General features: G+C 35.1%; 1 protein-coding gene across 3 annotated transcripts in view; it reads right to left on the bottom strand.

The window, feature by feature from the left end:
* LOC110443262 (pro-neuregulin-3, membrane-bound isoform-like) overlaps nucleotides 1–22,362 on the bottom strand; it is a 52,155-nt gene that overhangs the window by 12,107 nt on the left and 17,686 nt on the right. The window contains exons 3-4 of one of the 3 annotated variants that reach the window (XM_021487380.1): nucleotides 19,092–19,112; nucleotides 13,047–13,568 (exon numbers count right to left, since the gene is read on the bottom strand). In XM_021487380.1, the coding sequence (XP_021343055.1) occupies nucleotides 13,047–13,568; nucleotides 19,092–19,093 (524 nt within the window). In that variant the 5' untranslated portion in view covers nucleotides 19,094–19,112. Of the gene's footprint in view, nucleotides 1–13,046; nucleotides 13,569–14,041; nucleotides 14,401–19,091; nucleotides 19,113–22,362 lie in introns of those variants that run through there. The other 2 variants (XM_021487383.1, XM_021487381.1) reach the window with 2 other exon arrangements.

Genomic DNA, 22,362 nt, shown 5'->3' with positions numbered 1-22,362 from the left:
CAGGCACAGGTCTGTAACTGAATTGTATCAATATAGTTGTAATTGCAACTTAAGCAAATAAGTACCACTAACTCTCAACGAATATCATTATACATATAACGAAAACGTTAAATTTACTTCATTTGTTTTATGAGCAACGACAAAAGAATATGATTTCAATCACCCTAACTCGCTTAATAGCATACTATCAGCATGATACATAAGTATAAGTCCTGGCAAATGTCCTTACATGCATTCGTTACAGTTTGTTCTCACGTTTATCAACTAGCAATGCTTTGTTTTTGCTTAGACGTAATTAATAAATAGCATGAATACAAAAGACCACAATTAAAACCTATTGATGAATTCCATCCATGATTAGGTTAAAGACGCCTGCCTTGTATTCTGAAATATAGTATAAGTAGATGTTACACGTTTCGGTATCTTTCCTAGTTAAATTAACACTGGTCAAGGGTAAAAGTTGATTATATTCTCACACCAGATAAAATACCGACAGTCTTGGTGCATTCCAGCTGATATCCTACAACCCAGAGCATCGGGTGGGCAAACTGAACACTGTTTTTCACCACTGTGTTTGTTTAAGTGGACCGGGACAAAAAAAAACCTGCACAGAACATATGTTTCAGATATGCCAAAAATTCCTGGCCAGCTTACTAGGAACATATGGTGTGGGGAAAGCAGTATGTTAATAAAACGATATTAAAATAGATTAAAGCAATTTAGTATATATTTCCAACTTCGAATACATACAAGTAAGTGGAATTAGCTTGACACTCTATAGTTACTTGACTAAGAATAATATCAGTTTTTATGAAAGTTAAAACTGAACGATACCTTTGTTAGCTTAAACAAGAAAACAAAAAACTAATGGGAATGAAAATAACCTCATATACCGGTTAAGATAAAAAGTTAAAAAAAAGACAATAACACACTATCTCAGACCACATGAGGAACTGAGATCTTGGACTTCCTTGTATATAAGAATTATTCAAGAATAATTTCCATATTGACGTCAGCAGCGTGGGATTCAAAGCTATATCGTAAACGACTGCTGAGGCCATTTTTTCCTGAGACAATCCCCTCGACGCTTTAGCCACAACATAGAGCAACCTGCCAATAAATTATTTTCACCTTTTTATCATAAATTCCATTCATTCGATGACTAGGTACTTTTCGAATCATTGAATTTTTTCTTTGGTTATGAAGGAACTAACATGTAGGCGCTCATAAAGTGTAATTAGTGTGCTGCAATATGGAATAAAGGCATTCCTACGGTAGGTAGCCATAGGTTGTTACCGGATAGAGAAAGCATGCTCGAGGTTAGACGTTTGATAGTAATTACCTGTGGTTAATTTGCTCTGTTTCATTGAGTTTGCTGGATGGTTTCCTCTAGACATTACAGAGGGAGTAAAAACGTGTAATTGCATCTCGGCACCTTTCGTTTGATATTGGGCAACGATGCGATCCACTCACAGGGTTGTTTTTACCGTGTGTCTCTCCTTAGATACTTCTATATGTTGTAGAATATGTCTCACAGGTAATGCTTTTAATGATATATCGATTTTCTTATATAGTACATAATTCATTGAGGCTATACATACAGTTTACAATACGATACTTTTAACGACAAAAACAATAGAAGTTTAAATCAGAAACTAATTTCTTTTCATGATCCTTTCACTCCGTGTAGGCGTACGATACAGCTATTTATAACACACATATATAAACTTCCAACAAAATGAATATGATTTTTACGAACATGGAACAACAATAGTAATAAGTCGGTGTATATAAGAAGAAATAGAAGGACGTAAAACTACCATTTGTCATTTTTGTTAAAAGTGTGACATGCACATTGAATTAATAACGTATTCTGTTCTTTAAAATCATTGCATCAGAATAAATGCCATAAATAGCATTTAAACTTTTCATAAGCATGTACATGAAAGGATTACACACAAAGCAAAACGTACAGTGGTATCTCGGATTGACAAAAATAGCACACAAGAAAAAATCCCTATGCACTATCATTGTGAAAATAATTCATTTTTACCCTTTAACCAAAAGCACGAATCCAAGGCTTTCATGTGTTTTAAAAATCAGCAACCACCCAGAGGTATAAGACACAAACTTTTCTCTTACCCTGGACAAGTGTATCCGCACTTTTACCGGTGTGAAATTTCCTTTTCTCGTACCTCAAACAGAGATATCCTACGTCACACCCTATGCTAGATTATTCTATCTCGTCCGATCTGTCTTGTACCTTTACGTGACATTTCGCGAAATTTTTACACTGCGATGTATTCATTTGCGCGTAAACTGCTTGCAATTGACCATTTGCATTATAAATGTCATGTTTTGTCGTTATATGTATAGTTTTGATGTTGTTAGATATTCGATTTTGTAGAAAAAATATAATCTACACTGTGAAATACGTTGTACTCTATGTAAGGGCGGACTACATTTTTTAAGTGGTAGCATTCAAATGTAGCGTCAGTAGTGAAGAGGTCATTATCATTTGAGGCTCAAGGCGGGATACTTGTAGTTTTTAAATTGAATAGTTCTTTTCGAACTAAAAGGTGCGAGAAAAATAAATTATCTGTAACTGAGCGCGATCGGGTTATCTCAGTCTCGGGCAAAAATTCTGTAACATCCCAACCTCGGCTTACGCCTCGGTCGGGATTTTGTTACAGAATCTTAACCCTCGACTGAGATAACCTGGTATCGCTCAGTAACAGGTAAAATATTTTATTAGTCTCACACTGAATTGAGACGGGGGGGGGGGGGGGTATTCCCTATTAATAACAATGCAATGACGTCACGTCAACAATCCACCAACGTCACGTCAACCCTGAATTTAGCGTGTAACGTTATCATAACATTATACACAATGGGTGAACAGAGTAAGAGAAAAAGAATCATTCACCCCCTTGTGGGTGAGCTAGGTGAATCGCAATCCCCGGGGAAAGATTCATAAGCTGCCAAACAACCAGCAAAGCCTCGTGTTTGGCAACTTAAGAATCGTCCCCCTCGGGTTGAGATTTCCCTATCTCACCAACAAGGGAGTGAGAGATTACATTAATCCTACATGGCATACGAACATTTTAGACCACGTTTATGAAAAGATGATACTTGCCTCCAAATTGTTTATATTTTGGTATTGGCTAACTTGGTTGAAGGAAGAAGAAGCTATGAAGTGTTTTGGACAAAAGCTGGACATCTAAGTTGCATACTATACCTGGTGGTTAAGTTGAGGTATCGAGATAGCGACGGTCATAAAATCTTTACATAGATAATTGAGTATTGTCTGTTTGTTCTTATTAAGAAGCTTCATGTGAAGAACTGCCGTTTATACCATTTCTGGGAATTCATTAATTTGAATTCATAACCAATAGATGATTGATGAAATGGTAATAATAAGCAAATTCGTAAAATAGTAAAAGAAAAGAAAAAAGCCTTATACAGAAATTAGACTTTTTATTGAACATGTAGGTATTACGGTGTAAATTAATCGTTTAATCCATCAGAATTTACAAACCTCATTATTTATCCGTAAATATGCACAAATCAAACCGGTTGGCAAACTTAGCATGAGTCGGATGTGCATACGGAATTTGGTTGAAATATCTGCACAATATCTACAGCAATTATCACACGAAAACCAAAGAGTGCCCGATATGGGTGGATAGATAGAGGAACACAAACATTGTTTTCAAGTTTGAAGGAATTTGGCAAATATTTGCTAGAGTTATTAAGCAGAAACTGCAGATAATAACGTTTTTCACCTGAGAGTGGTCATCAAACTTGGTCGAGCCCTTGAGGAATTTAACCCTGTTACTAAGTTTGAAGAAAATTGTTTAACATTTGTTGCAGTTATTGCAAGGAAACGAAGCGTGACAGACAGACAGACAGACAGACACACAGACAGACACACAGACAGACACACCCAAATTAATATCCCCGTTTCGGTGAAAGCGGGGCATAAAGAGAATCATACAAGAGTTTTAGAGCTACCTTTTGTCCTGTGGCGGTCATATGTGATTTGATCAACACGTAGATACTCGCGTGACTGCCCGATGTTTCTTAGCAACAATAACCCATAGTGCAATAGCAAAGGTCTTTTGAGACGACAATAACCATTATCAAATCAAATTCTTTGTCATTAATCATGATGAAGTATCTAAACATTGACAAATCACACTAATGCCTTCTAGTTTATCTTTTAAAACAATTAATAGCGATTTACAATTACTTGTAAATGTGATGGTGGTATATTATGATAAAAAAAACCACCATAATCACTAATGTATTAGTGAGGTACAAACAATTCCTAGATCATATACATTCGGTACTATTTTAATTGTCGCATGTGTGCTGTCATATTACACACTAAACATGTAGGCGGTATACCATTATTGAATCTATACAATGATAGGTCAGGCATTTAGATGAATGTCATGATTGGAATATAAGATCTGCAAATACTATGTTGTTAATTATTATTGGTTTGATAGTAAATGCTAAATGGGAGTCCTCTATATTAATATCCGGTGTCAATCAACTTAACCCCGAGGACATAAAGAGATTAATCTGCAATATTAGAATATTCTGCACATGCATTTTATTATCTGGGATGGAAAGCCCTTACATACTGCCTCCGCAGGCAGATTTTATAAAGAGAGTGCAACGTGTCCGGTTTGAACACAAATAGCGTAAAGAAACAATACCCCATTTTGTTGAATCTCACACAGTAGTCTGTCTTGTGTAAGATTCGTCCACCAGATTGCACCGTGTAACCACACTTCATTCATAAGGAGGTCACCTTCCCGCCACTTAACATGACAGCTTCATCAAGCAGTTTGACGCGCGAGCGCGGAGAATGGATGACGCCAAATATACGACACAAGTCCGGGTCAAAATACGTGGAAATATATAAGTAAGTAGGTCAAACGATTGCACTATTCAGGTTATGCCGTACGCCTGACTTGTAAAATAGATTTACGCCTCATCTTTTACATAGCGGATCTAGAACGTTACGAACAGTGCGCGTTACAGGAGTCTTAATAGTGGAGCAATGGACCTCTCGTGGACACGATTAGACTTGCTTTCTACGTTCAAATGTACGTGCTTTCATAAACATATACACAGCACGATACTCGAAGGTCATATGAAAGGATAGGCTAAATGACTGTCACTATCATCCTACGTAAAACACACCTTACCGATTGTTTTTGGTCTCTTTAAGTGACATACAAATAAAAAAGAAATTTAATTTGGTTTTATTATATTATACCACAGATGAATTATATGCCATTTCGCTTGTATGTGAAGACAAATATAAATTGATTGCTACAGTAGCTACAAAACTGTCGAACAGTAGATGATAGCACACCTACAGCAAAGCAAACTATTGATATAAACAATAATGGATGATTTCACGAAATGCCTGAATTTCCCATAAGGATCGTTTTCAATTTTTTAATCATCCTTCACAGTTGACGAAATATTTCGTAATGGAAAAGCGCCATGATGAATGTGCGAAGCAATTAAATTCTTAGGTTTGCGGAAATAGGTATTGATGATAAAGTAATCTCTTGGTAGCTACGTAGGATGTCATTTTCCACCTTCCCGTGTGTATCTAATGGGGTATCTATCAAGGTAAACATTTTGCTACTGATTTATTGTGTATATCAATCGAACATAACAATTTGATTTTCTCTCTTTTAGTACGAATACAGTCCGTTTTTGCCAGTAGTGAAACACTCTGATTACGCACCACCTTCATACGTACCTGTTCTGGTAGCTTTATATTTATTGTAATAGCTAAAACTCATTACTATGTGTGTAGTCATGCCTATCATAGATAAACAGCCGCGATGCAATGTCAAACATTAGCATTCGAATGTCCTAAAAATACTCAATATACCTCTTTAAAACTCAATTTTAAATACATGTATGTATTACAACCATATGAACATTTGTAAAGCTTGAAATGAAATTTTCTGTATTATTAAAGCATATTTCGTGACAATATACAAATAATATAGAGATACATACAATTACTTAACCATTTGAAAGCACAAATGACCGGATATATGGGAGGTATACCTAACTACTTACACATTCCACACATATGTTAGGCTAAGGAGTTAATAAAAGTAAGGTTACTTTTCTATACCATCGACAGTAACAGATCTGGTAAATAACATAGACATTTAAAGGTTTTAAAGTTATGAATTTAACATCATGGCAACGAAATGATGAAAACCATACCACCGTAAAATAGAAATGGTATCCGTTGGAAAGCCCAACAATTTCCCAACCCTGTTTGAACTGTGTATGTTTATGACAACCACACATTTATTTAATTCGAAGCTCAAACCAACCGGAATTGGTCACTGGTGGTTTCCCCAACAGGCAAATAAAACGAAATGACCACGGAAATTAACCCGTTATCCTCAATGCTATCTGGAGATATTCTCCAGAACAACGGGGAAAGTTTTTTATTCGGTCTCTATGCAACCGATTGGTTTTTTAAGATGAAAATATAAATTAAAAAAAAGTTTTGGATTTGAAAAATCTTTTTAGCAAAACCAAAGCAATGCTCAGTTCAAATTAATGTGTTACCAATTTCATATGAAGGACTTGGCGATATGTATATAGGCTAGCACTTGCTAGGGGGCATTGTCAGTATGGAACCAACATTAAACGGTTCATATCTTGATACGTTTGTGATACATTGTAGAGTTTATTTAAGGGACATTACTTATTCTAGCTACGAAATGACGTACGCAAAGCAACGATTGTCAATACAAGACTGGCATTACCTTGTGGTTATTCCGTCTTTGCGTATTGCAGAGTTATCTTCTCTTGTGAGCAGGTATTGATTGTTACGTCATTGGTTTGTGTGAGAAAAATTACGTCGTTTTCTCAAAAATTGATGACGTTACTCTCACAAACAAATGACGTAACAATCAATACCTGCTCACAAGAGAAGATAACTCTGCAATACGCAAAGACGGCATAAGCATACGTTGGAAATATATAATGTTGTTTTAATGTCCTGTCAATATAAAAGTGTTTTAACTTTATATCAAGAAACGATTGTGCTTACGCACTCTACCAATATCAGAATTCATTTCTATAAATGTTTTGAGAAAATGTCAATACATGATTGTTATTTAAACATTTGTTAAATATATAAAACTGTTTTAAAACATGTTCATAGTTTTAGCACATTGGTATTAATAAGACTTTTTCAACTCTGTGTCAATACAAGACTATTTTAACACTTTTTCAATACAAGACTATTTAACTCTCCGTTAATATAAGACTGTTTTTAGACTTTGCCTTTTATAGGATTGTTGCATTTTTAACACTTTGTGAATACAAGATTTTCTTTTAACAGTATGCTACGATCAGATTGTGTGAACATCCTGCCATTTATAACAATGTTATAACACTTTATGACATAGTTTTATTATTAGACCAATATAGCATTGTTCCAACACTATATAAATGTAACATTTGTTTTGATAACTGCTAAGTGTGTGTTAAAAATAAAATAAGCAATTAATATTTATAATAAACTGATGAATCTCATTCCGGAGAGTTATTTAAACATTAATTATGTCAACGTTAGATCGTTCAAACACTTGGTTAATCACTATAAAACTATGTCAACACCTTGTCAATATATACTTTTTTTGTATTTGTCATTTTGTTAAACATCCACTGTTTTAACAGTTTGTCAATGTAACACAATGGACACTATGTCAAAATTAGATCGATTATGTTAATACTATATTATTAGTGTTAAAACTGTTTCGACACTTCGTTCTCAATAATATGTCTGTGTTGAAACTTTGTCAATATAAGCCAGTTTTAAGCTAAATGAAAATAAGACAAATTTTTAAATATTCTTTGTTTTCGTTTTTCTTTTTTTTTATGTTTAGTTTTAATGCATTACTGAAATTTGAAGCGTGTTTTTCATCCAAATGTAAAACTAGCCTTTAAATGCCACCCCGGATCCGATATCTCCTACCAAAACACCTACTGTTGTTCTTACTTTATACTTAATCAACATTACTGACTAAATGTAGTATGCACTTCCCCCTTTACACACACATAAACACACATTCACTGCTCCTTCATCGGGATTTTCGTCAGTCCACATGTGGGTTTTCACGTACAAGAAGATAAAGTACAAACTGTATATAACGAGCACGTGTATCCTCTTTGCATGCTCTCGTAAATACCACCGTAGGCACGTTATTACGGAAAATACTTCACTCTCACAGCACAATTTTACCGGCTGATACGAAAAGCAACCTAACCTCATAACAGAAGATGGCATACAGTCACACCGGATACAAAACATCCGGAGGGTCACTTCCACAGAGCTTACCCTTTGTGTATCGTATAGTGTCAGTAACATACTTCAAGTGTCAATCTTTTGTAAACAACCTAAACAGTTCAACACACTGGATAGGATAACAAACAACAAAAAGTATTATGTGAACATAAGATAAAAAAGAAATATTTGGTCTAACCAGAAAAGCTTAATGAAACACAAAAGTAATTCACTACTAATATCACTTCATACTACTGCCTACAAGGTTCCACTGAAACCGCAGTTATGCATGACTCAGGTCCACACGAACAGTATGTCATACCAAGATAATGTGTATGAACGAAATGATAAAAATGCAGCGAAAACAAATTACGACGGGTATTGCATATTTTGCAGCAACAAAGCAACTAGAAGCTTAAAGTGACATTGATAAGAGTACAAATATATAGCAGAAATTAATTTGTATACATGGGTCGGTCGCAACAGGGCTCTTGCGAACGTTCAGAACTCAGTATGATAGTGTGTACTGTAAATGTATAGATTCTATAGATGTAGCAACCTGCTGTGTTATCTCTACTTGACGTTAAATTGTGGAACCGTTGGGCGATCCTTCGTTCACACACTTGTTCATTACTAAATGCTATAATACGCCAAACCGAGAAACTATTTCTTTAAAATCTGCAGGTACAAATATCGATTCTGACCAATACTAAGTGCTCAAATTTGCAGTGTTGCTTAGAGCATCACATGCGATTTGAATTATTTTAAGTCATACATTTATTATTTCCGTTTACCAGTATCTTTTATTAGAGTCTCGTCATAGGGTAAAACAAGAAAAAATAGACATTCTGTGTCTCACAGCATGGAGCACGAGGTGGCTAATGCGGAACCTGCAGTATTCCACAACATGTAGTCGCAGAAGGAGGCTTATATGGGCCACCTTGCAGAGTCGAGGTTTTGCTTCTGTGGCTTCTACTAATTTGCACGCTGAAGAAATCAAATTTGATCTACTGTCCTTTTATATTCTGTCTCTCTAGAGACCCATGTTTTTAATTTTTATTATCTTAGATGCTATGAGTGAGGACGTAAAACCCCCGAACAAAAAGTTATTTGACTTTCAATTTTGTTATTTTTATTATCATTCATTCAAAATGGCAAAACAATAGTCTGCATGTTACTACACAACAGCTGTCAATTTTCAAAGCTACTTCACATGATGTTTCCAATACGTCCGTTGGACATGCATGGGTACATAATCCGACGATCGATACACAGCCATCACTGAATAGAGAACGTACGACATACCAGGCTCCTAATGACATGTTTCCAGGACATGCGACACCACGTCAATTAAGTGTCCCGTAACACTGGCAGATTGATTGGCAATTAACAAGGTTGAACGATAGTTCTGGTCGAGGCTTAATAGACTTTCCTCTATATGCAAAATCACTGTGTTCTACCTGGGTAACGGAAACCATTTGAGCACATACCGGCAATTTCAGGAAATCGCTTCGGATTGCGTTATTTTATTGGTTTCATTGCGAAATAATTATACACTGAAAACACATACACATGTTTAAGCAAGTAAATCGTTGGTTTGAAGATCAGCACGCACGTGTTCTTACAACAAATAACCATTTGTATCGAAATTCAAAACTTGAGATACAATGTAGTAGGGTTCTTTAGCGTCCACAAGCAATGAACTAGTATCATCACCTGTCTTGCAAAGATGCATTCAAAAGGACTCACTAACTGCATTTTGAAGGATAAATATGTATATATATTGATAAATGTTTGGGCATTAAATACAGGAAAACATTTTAACAAATATTGTAATACGCCAGGATATCTTGGTACGGCTGCAGACCCTTACAATAAATCATTAACGCTATATGGCGTCACTCTTGATCTCATGAATTTGATTTTATTGTTCCATGTCGTTATAATAACATAACCACCCGTCGCTTTTTTTATTAGTTTGGCTATAATTAACTCAAAAATATTAAAACTACATCCTAGGTAACTAAAAAGTAAACTAACATATGGTCGTGATCAGACGAAAACATTTGCTATCAAGTTTTACTGGAAAATCCCAGTTCGCTATTAATGGTTCTGTAGAAGACAATAAAAGGTAGTTGGCAGAAGAGTCTCGTCATAGGGTAAACACATGGCAGTTATTGTGGGATTCACATGGCAGTTAGATTGTAAACGTGTATAAATAAATGTTTATGGATATATATTGTATACATACATCATCTTTAGTATCATTTGTTGGCTATGCTAGATCAATTACTAGATGAAAATAGCAAACAGATAATAGTATAGACGGCATGGCAATACATATATAAGCATAAGAAGCAATGTTATGAATCATTATACTTTTCGGTAACAAGACGACTCGTTTGTTTCTTTATATTAGCTAATTAGTTTTTGGCAATTTGCCAATGATATCTTTTGGTAAAAATTACATACCGCTGAACATTAGAACATATGTCGGCTTTGTATGTCAATGTTTACGACCTCCATGATACACCATGTAACACTTAATTCTCTTTCCCTTCATATACATTGTGTATATTGCCACTCCTAAAACATATTTGTAGAATACCTAAATGTACTGTTGTTTTTACACTATTTCATTGAATTTCTTCTGATCAAAAAATTAATAATCGAAATGAATACATGTCTAATTAAAATTTCAAACGGCAGTAAGTTGAATTATGGCTACTAATGCATCTGGACAACAGTTAAATATATCATTATCAGGGTTGTTGCATAGGTTGTAAGGGGACTAATGTTGTTTAAACAGTTCTGATCAATCTTCTCCGTTTAATAGGACACCCTATGTATATACTATTCACTATTATAAATGATAAATACAAAAACGACAGATTATGCCACTATTATTATTATAGAAAACAATTTAAAAGCAAACATCTCTTTTCAACCAATGAGTTCGAAAAAAACACCACGATACGAAAAGAAAAATGAGAATAGAAGACACCAAAACCGCAAGACAACAAGACATAAAGACAAAAAGCATAATTCGGTTGAGGAATTGGAAGGAAACCATACGAAGATATTTAAAAAAGAAGTTTAATGACATTATCAATATGCAGGTCTCCTTAAAAACAGACGATTCCACTAGATTTTCATTTCTGACATCGGTTCTGTCTTTACATAAAATTCCACCTCACCAACCTGTTACCACTATACCGACTTAGTGGATTGGTAGCACATACAATAAAATATGAATTGTGGAGCATTGTTTATTGGCACGTCAAGTTTTGTAATTGACTTTCGCAGTATATTCCTGAAATATCTGACGAGATTCATAGGAGAAAGACAAAATTCATTAAATGGTCAAACCCTTTCCCTAACGAACGGAACATATATATTAACTTGCTCATAAACTTCATCATAAACGACTTGCTAGAGATATACATTTGTTTGGCGTTTCTTCCTGTTACATGCAATGATGACTATTATATTGTAATTGGACATATAGATATCCCTGTAATATCATTTTATCATAAAAGTAAACATTCATAAATGGTGCATGCAGAACATAGCGACAATTAATGGGTTTTATCAAAGATAATGTGTTCAGGGTCATGGATCTAAGACGCTATGCATAAAGTAATATATAAGTTGTTAATGACAATGCTTTGTGCGATGTATACATAATGAGGACCATGACATATATTGATATTTAACTCATATTTTCATGATACATAACAGGCAGGTTCAAAATCATATCGGTTGAAAGGTCAGTCATACAATGTTTGATTTTACTTTCAATTTGCGTTAATATTATATAGAAAAGTCCGTTTTACATAGTATGTATGAAAAGAGTTTTACAGATATTGTATAATGGAGCAAATTTTGTCGTTTAGAACCGGCATTTAACACATCATCCCTTAATAAGAGCAGTATCAGCAATAGAGCGTCTACCAGCTGATGATCTCATCGTCATCCCATCAGTATCCCTGTATAGACCGCCATTAAAGTGTCACTTACAAACCAACTTATGGTATTGCATGAAAACCCTAGTAATTCCCAACAGTTTACATAAGAATATGATCTATGACGATAATGTACACAAGATGACACGTGACAGGGGGTCTCTATTGTCTAGATGTTTAATTCAATAACAGAGATTTTTCCAAGTATCCATTATTTTAATTGCACGTTAGATCAAACAATCAAAAGTATTTGCATTTATTTTTGTATTTATATTTCATACAGAACGGTTGGAATCCGACAGAATTATAGAATGAATCATTATTTTATTCATATTTGCAAACCATGTGTATTGTTTGCTACATAAACACAAACAATAAGGTTTGTCTAGACGGAGGGAACAACTTTTTAAATACTTTATTGTACAAAATGTAGTTGAAATTATTTTAAAAACAGTGAAGAGGTTGGTATTTCTATACAAACGGGGCGAGAACGCAATTTTCACATGCATATTTTGTCACTCAAAAGTATGATACTTAATATATTCACAGTTCATTACTTATGATATCGAGACTCATCAATGTCATTTTACCTGTTTGTTGTGTGGTCCCTTATAACGAAAGCTACATCAAATGGGATTTACTGATATCAAGAATCCAAGATCAATAATTTTATTTTGACAGTAAGTTCATTCTTTCTTAAGGACATAAGTACAATAATAAGTATTTACCTGCATGTTTTGATGTCCAGCGCGGCCACCAGAACGCACGTGCCAGCGTTGAGACAGTAATGTCTGTCAGAATAACTACACGGAATCACGTGACTGTTTTGAAACGGATTTCCAGAGCGTCTGTGACGAGAGTGTTCCGACATATCCGAAATATCGCCCAAAGTTGTATCGTTAGACTTTTCATAATCACTACGTAAACTTCCGTCCAGAGAAATATTGACTTTTGCTTGTTGCTGGACCTCTTCTACCACGGTTTGGTCTCCAGTACTTGGGTACCGTTTTGTGTCTTTGTCATCAAATTCCTGATGTGTATGTGATGGTGGTGGTGATGGTGGGTATTTATCGGGGGTATCCTTGCTCGTTGACCCCGCGTTTGTCGGATTGCCGTGGTCATTGTGGGTCCCATACAGTTTGTCGGACAGGGGCAAGGACTGCACGATAGCGACAAACACCAGCACTACGAAGAGCAACATTGACGTCGGTCTGTCGCCCATAGTAAGACTAAGTACATTTTGTCCACTCCTTGCACAAAGGAAAACAGAAAAAAAACTTGATAACAACAGCAATCCGTTACCATCAATCTGAAATACTGGTGCTATAAATCACATGATCAGACGACACTTAATTCCGCATTGATTTTATTATCATTCTATTTTTTTGCTGTCGATACCGAAACAAAAAATATCACAATGAAATTACAGATCTTTTAAGATGGTAACATAATGCCATCATGCCAAACTTCCATCAAGACACATGGTAATCCTGTAAGAATTATACTGGTATATCAGTGTGTATATACATATATAACCATCTATCTACTGGTGGTGTACGTATGTTTTGGACGAAACTATTCCATCTCGAATACTTCTTATTTTTGAAGGCCGACCAGATGGTTGACGTTAAAAGTTACAAGCAGCTGCTGGCGAGTGAAAGCGCGCACTCGAAAGTGGCATACTAACTAAACTACCATTGGTCTGAACAGACGGGCGGCCCACCTTTCCTCGCTGTGTGTAGATTAACGCTGCCTGCCTATCACAGCTACGGGAGTGCACACTCGTCTCCACCGGTGGTAATAGTATACATATGTACCACAGCGACATGATGCAGGGAACTTATGTACCCCGGCCGCATCCTGTCCCCAGACCGCCCCGTCACGAGTGGGTGGTGGTACTACACACAGCGGGTAAGCTCTGCCCTGCCAGTCCCGGGTCCCCGGCAATCACTGTTACCTACTCGTGTGTCCATGCCTCGAACACTCCCCTAGTCACAACATTGGCCAATCAATCGTCTTTATATGTACCTTTTACGTCTGATTGATGACTTAAAGTACTTGTCTCGTTTGATATTCAGTCCATATATTGACGGATGTATTTTTCCACTTCCGCCAAACAAACTTACAGTTGTGTAAAATAGGCACGCGCTAACACGCTCCTGATGTTATTGTTGAAACTGTCATTGGTCGTTGTCTTTTGTACTGGATACAATTATCCCTTCTCAGTGTAGAGTTCGTAGCGAATGGACTACATGTACTTATAATCATAAAACCGTAACGACTTGGGTATCCATATATCTAGGCGTATATACGGTCTGGTACAATGTACGTTGTTGTATGAAATGCGTTATACTACAATGTAATATTTTATACATGTAGTAATTATAATGGACAGTTGTTACAATAACAATTGGTCCATAAAAAACACACCTGAAGTGATAGTCATTGGACCATGGCAATAAACACCTGAAGTGATAGTCATTTAACCAAGACAATAGACACCTGAAATGAAAATCATTGGTCTGTGACATTCAACACCTTTAATGATAACCCTTGGTCCATGACAATAGGCACATGTAGTGGTGATCATTGGTTCATGACAATAAACACCTGTAGTGATCATTGGTCCATGACAATAGACACATGTAGTGGTGATTATTGGTCCATGATAATTAACACCTGTGAGGTGATCATTGGTCCATTAACACCTGTAGTGAAGATCATTGGGCGATGGCAACAAACACCTGTAGTGGTGATCATTGGTCCATGACAATAAAAACCTAATGTGAAATGCATTGGCCCATTACAATCAACATATATAGTGATAACCATTAGTCCATGACCATAAACACCTAACGTGCTAGTTATTGGCCTATCACAATAAAAACCTGAAATGAAAATGTATCTTTGGTCCATGAAAAGAATACCTATAATTATAACCAACTGTCCATGAAAACACCAGTAGGGGTAACCAATGTTCCATGACAATAAACAACTGTAGTAATAATCAAAGATCTATGGCAATAAACACATGAAGTAATAATCAATAGTCCATAACATTACACACCAGTAATAATAATCAATAGTCCATGACAATAAACACCTGTAGTAATAATCAATAGTCCATAACAATACACACCAGTAGTAATAATCAATAGTCCATGACAATAAACACCTGTAGTAATAATCAATAGTCCATGCAATAAACACCTGTAGTAATAGTCAATAGTCCATGACAATAAACACCTGTAGTAATAATCAATAGTTCATGACAATAAACACCTGTAGTAATAATCAATAGTCCATGACAATAAACACTTGTAATAATAGTAAATAGTCCATGACAATAAACACCTGTAGTAATAGTCAATAGTCCATAACAATAAACACATGCAGTAATAATCAATAGTCCATGACAATAAACACATGTAGTAATAGTCAATAGTTCATGACAATAAACAAATGAAGTAATAATCAATAGTCCATGACAATAAACACATGTAGTAATACTCAATAGTCCATGACAATAAACACCTGTAGTAATAATCAATAGTCCATGACAATAAACAAATGAAGTAATAATCAATAGTCCATGACAATAAACACATGTAGTAATACTCAATAGTCCATGACAATAAACACATGTAGTAATACTCAATAGTCCATGACAATAAACAAATGAAGTAATAATCAATAGTCCATGACAATAAACACATGTAGTAATACTCAATAGTCCATGACAATAAACACATGTAGTAATAATCAATAGTCCATGACAATAAACAAATGAAGTAATAATCAATAGTCCATGACAATAAACACATGTAGTAATACTCAATAGTCCATGACAATAAACACATGTAGTAATAATCAATAGTCCATGACAATAAACACATGTAGTAATAGTCAATAGTCCATGACAATAAACACCTGTAGTAATAATCAATAGTCCATGACAATAAACACATGTAGTAATAGTCAATAGTTCATGACAATAAACAAATGAAGTAATAATCAATAGTCCATGACAATAAACACATGTAGTAATACTCAATAGTCCATGACAATAAACACCTGTAGTAATAATCAATAGTCCATGACAATAAACACCTGTAGTAATAATCAATAGTCCATGACAATAAACACCTGTAGTAATAGTCAATAGTCCATGACAATAAACACCTGTAGTAATAATCAATAGTCCATGACAATAAACACCTGTAGTAATAATCAATAGTCCATGACAATAAACACCTGTAGTAATAGTCAATAGTCCATGACAATAAACACCTGTAGTAATAATCAATAGTCCATGACAATAAACACCTGTAGTAATAATCAATAGTCCATGACAATAAACACCTGTAGTAATAGTCAATAGTCCATGACAATAAACACCTGTAGTAATAGTCAATAGTCCATGACAATAAACACCTGTAGTAATAATCAATAGTCCATGACAATAAACACCTGTAGTAATAATCAATAGTCCATGACAATAAACACCTGTAGTAATAATCAATAGTCCATGACAATAAACACCTGTAGTAATAATCAATAGTCCATGACAATAAACACCTGTAGTAATAATCAATAGTCCATGACAATAAACACCTGTAGTAATAATCAATAGTCCATGACAATAAACACCTGTAGTAATAATCAATAGTCCATGACAATAAACACCTGTAGTAATAATCAATAGTCCATGACAATAAACACCTGTAGTAATAATCAATAGTCCATGACAATAAACACCTGTAGTAATAATCAATAGTCCATGACAATAAACACCTGTAGTAATAATCAATAGTCCATGACATTAAACAAATGTAGTAAAAGTCAATAGTCCATGACAATAAACACCTGTAGTAAAAGTCAATAGTCCATAACATTAAACACATGTAGTAATAATCAACAGTCCATGACAATAAACACCTGTAGTAATAATCAATAGTCCATGGCATTTAACACCTGTAGTAAAAGTCAATAGTCCATAACATTAAACACATGTAGTAATAATCAACAGTCCATGACAATAAACACTTATAGTAATAATCAATAGTCCATGGCATTTAACACATGTAGTAAAAGTCAATAGTCCATAAAATTAAACACCTGTAGTAGTAATCAACAGTCCATGACAATAAACACTTATAGTAATAATCAATAGTTCATGGCATTAAACACATGTAGTAATAATCAATAGCCCATTACAATAAACACCTGTAGTAAAAAACATTAAACATCTGTAGTAATCAACATTAAACACCTGTAGTAATAATCAAAATTCCATGACAGTAAACACCTGTTTGGATAATCATTGGCCCTTGACCACGTTTCTGGTGTAGTGAGATAATAGAATCTTTCACCCCCTTTTACATTTCAAATCATCAGTTTTTCAGAAGAATATGTATGCATCAGTCATACATGTTATTTTACACAGGTGTTCATATGAAAAGTTGTCCAAAAATGTCCACACCTGACATTGTACGGGTGTATTTATGACAAGCTGTGTTTAACAGTCTACAGATGCAGTAAATAGCATTATTCCTCACATACAATGTACATGTATGTATAAATAAGATGTATCATCATTATGTATTTTTTCATTCATTTTTTATACATGTTCACAAACGTCATTAACTAAACTTGAGTTTTTGATGTATGTTTTCATTTGACACACTTAAAAAACACCAAACATATGCTCGGGTATTAAACCGTGTCCCACATACAGGGACATAATCGGAACTTTGAAGTCGAAACGAAAAATCAAGAGGAACCGGGAATACAACAAAATCAACAGAAAAGACAATATATCCTAAACAATTATGTGAAGGTAAAACCGGGCGCTTAGGAAATTTCTTGTGATATTAAAAAAAATGTAAACTGTTATGATGTTTCCATCAAATCCTAAAACTTGATTGGTGACTAACGATCTTAGTAACCAATGACATCTCATAGATATAAATCAGGTCACGAAGACGTCAATTATTTTATCAGCGTAGACTGAAGTCACTAAGGTTGGAAACCTTGGCGAAAACATCTTCTGTGCTATCAAAAATAACCTGATACTTCGAGAACATGCTCTAGAATCAATTTTGAAACGTAGACTTCATAAGCAGGAATGCTCGTTTGTTACCAATGAGAAAATTAATTAATATAAATGTCAATTTTAATGTTAATTAACAGTTCATTATATTGCTAAATGTTGGCCAGCTAATGATAAGCTAAAGATACAGATATGTATAATATAGTTATAATTCAGCGAATGAGTCGTTTGATTTTTGTTCGTTTGTGTTTTACGTTTTATAAACAGCTATGGTCATTTAAGGACGGACCAGGTTTTGGTGGCGGAGGAGAGCCGGAGTACCCGAAGAAAAATCAACGACCTGCGGCTGGTACCTGGCGACTGCCCCACGTAGATCTTGAACCCGCGACCCAGTCGTTTAAAAGGCAACTTATGTCAAGGATTTCACAGTGCTCAATTTAGTTGGTTGTAGATTTTTTCCCAAGAAAGTACATATGTAATACTGATCATTCGGCTAATTCAAATATTTCATGACCAGGGTTATTTAACAACCAATAAAGAATTTACAAACGATATTTAAAGACAAAGAATTTATCTTTAAATGGCATATTAATTACTGTCCAGGTAGAATTCTATACAAAAGTGCTCGACACTCCAAAGTACAGTAAATGTACCTAAAGGGACGTATACAAGATCATGTTCCAGTCAACCTAATCAGGGAAGAAATCAAATATATACTCACATTTAATCAGCAGGTGGTGTCCTTCACAACATAAAAGTTTAGTATACGTAATTATGTTACAGCGAAGACAAACAGTGTTTTTGTTTTTTGACAGTTAGTAGTTTCCATATAGCACAGCCAGTGCTAATGACGTCATATTGATTAACAACTTTTAAAAGGTGGTGTTCTTTATCTGCACAAGCATGGATTTTTCAAACTTGCGATTTGAATGTTCAGGTGCAATAACCTCAGAAACTTCAACTGGCTTACCAGATTAAAGATTTTTTTATGTAAATTAAGAACCGGGAACATAGTCTACCAGCCTGTCTTATATACCTACCCCACTAACACAGACTGACTGAAAATAGACCTAGAGGACATCCTTGAAGGCAGCCATGCTATATATACCCAGTATATACAAGTCTATTAGCCATTACATGTCTACTAACCATTACATGTCTACTGACCATTACATGTCTACTGACCATTACATGTGTACTAACCATTACATGTCTACTGACCATTACATACATGTCTACTAACCATTACATGTCTATTAATCATTACATGTCTACTGACCATTACATGTCTACTGACCATTACATGTCTACTGACTATAACATGTCTACTGACCATTACATGTCTACTGACCATTACATGTCTACTGACCATTACATGTCTACTGACCATTACATGTCTACTGACCATTACATGTCTACTGACCATTACATGTCTACTGACCATTACATGTCTACTGACCATTACATGTCTACTGACCATTACATGTCTACTGACCATTACATGTCTACTGACCATTACATGTCTACTGACCATTACATGTCTACTGACCATTACATGTCTACTGACCATTACATGTCTACTGACCATTACATGTCTACTGACCATTACATGTCTACTGACCATTACATGTCTACTGACCATTACATGTCTACTGACCATTACATATCTACTGACCATTACATAATGTCAACTGACCATTACACGTCTCTAATGACCATTACATGTATACTGACCCTTACATGTCTACTGACCCTTACATATCTACTAACCATTACATGCAAGTCTACTGACCATTACATACAAGTCTACTGACCATTACATGTCTACTAACCATTACATACAAATCTACTGACCATTACATACATGTCTACTGACCTTTACATGTCTACTGACCATTACATGTCTACTAACCATTACATACAAGTATAATGACCATTACATGTCTACTGACTATAACATGTCTAGTGACCATAACATACCCGTCAACTGACCATTAAATGTCTACTGACTATTACATACCCGTCAACTGACCATTACATGTCTACTGACTATAACATACCCGTCAACTGACCATTACATGTCTACTGACTATAACATACAAGTCTACTGACCATAACATACCCGTCAACTGACCATTACATGTCTACTGACTATTACATGTCTACTGACCATTACATGCAAGTCTACTAACCAGTACATGTCTACTGATAATAACATACCCAACAACCGACCATTACATGTCTACTGACCATTACATGTCTATTAACCATTACAAGTCTACTGACCATAACATAATGTCTACTGACCATTATATGTTTACTAACCATTACATGTCTCCTAACAATTATATAACGCTACTGACCATTACATGTCTCCTGACCATACATAAATGTCTATTGACCATTACATACATGTCTACTAACCATCACATTTATGTCTACTGACCATTACATACATGTCTACTGACCATTACATACAAGTCTACTGAACATTACATACATGTCTACTGACCATTACATACATGTCTGCTAATCATTACATTTATGTCTACTGATCATTACATACATGTCTACTGACCATTACATACATGTCTACTGACCATTACATACATGTCTACTAACCATTACATGTCTACTAACCATTACATGTCTACTGAACATAACATGTCTACTGACCATTACATGTCTAATAACCATTACATGTCTACTGGCCATTACATGTCTACTAATCATAACATGTCTACTGGCCATTACATACATGTCTACTAACCATTACATATTNCATTACATTTCTACTAACCATTACATCCAAGTCTACTAACCATTACATGTCTACTGACCATAACATACATGTCTACTAACCATTACATTTCTACTAACCATTACATTTCTACTGACCATAACAAACATGTCTACTAACCATTACATTTCTACTAACCATTACATCCAAGTCTACTAACCATTACATGTCTACTGACCATAACATACATGTCTACTAACCATTACATTTCTACTAACCATTACATTTCTACTGACCATAACATACATGTCTACTAACCATTACATTTCTACTAACCATTACATACATGTCTACTGACCATAACATGTCTACTGACCATTACATGTCTACTAACCATTACATGTCTACTGACCATTACATGTCTACTGACCATTACATGTCTACTGACCATTACATACATGTCTACTGACCATTACATACATGTCTACTGACCATTACATACATGTCTACTGACCATTACATGTCTGCTAACCATTACATGCCTACTGACCATTACATGTCTACTGACCATTACATGTCTCACTGACCATTACATGTCTACTGACCATTACATACATGTCTGCTAACCATAACATGTCTACTGACCATTACATGTCTGCTAACCATTACATGCCTACTGACCATTACATGTCTACTGACCATTACATGTCTACTGACCATTACATGTCCACTGACTATAACATGTCTACTGACCATTACATGTCTACTGACCATAACATGTCTACTGACCATTACATGTCTACTGACCATTACATGTCTCACTGACCATTACATGTCTACTGACCATTACATACATGTCTACTGACCATTACATACAAGTCTACTAACCATTACATGTCTACTAACCATAACATGTCTACTGACCATTACATGTCTGCTAACCATTACATGTCTACTAACCATAACATGTCTACTGGCCATTACATACAAGTCTTCTAACCATTACATGTCTACTAATCATAATATGTCTACTGGCCATTACATACAAGTCTACTAACCATTACATATCTACTAACCATAACATGTCTACTGGCCATTACATGTCTACTGACCATTACATACAGGTCTACTACCCATTACATGTCTAATAACCATTACATGTCGACTGACCATAACATGTATACTGGCCATAACATAAAGGTTTACTAACAATTACATGTCTACTAACCATAACATGTCTACTGGCCATTAC

The sequence above is a fragment of the Mizuhopecten yessoensis genome, unplaced genomic scaffold, assembly GCF_002113885.1.
Source record: "Mizuhopecten yessoensis strain PY_sf001 unplaced genomic scaffold, ASM211388v2 scaffold716335, whole genome shotgun sequence".
Lineage (NCBI taxonomy): Eukaryota > Metazoa > Mollusca > Bivalvia > Pectinida > Pectinidae > Mizuhopecten > Mizuhopecten yessoensis.
This window is presented reverse-complemented; position numbering and strand designations above follow the sequence as displayed.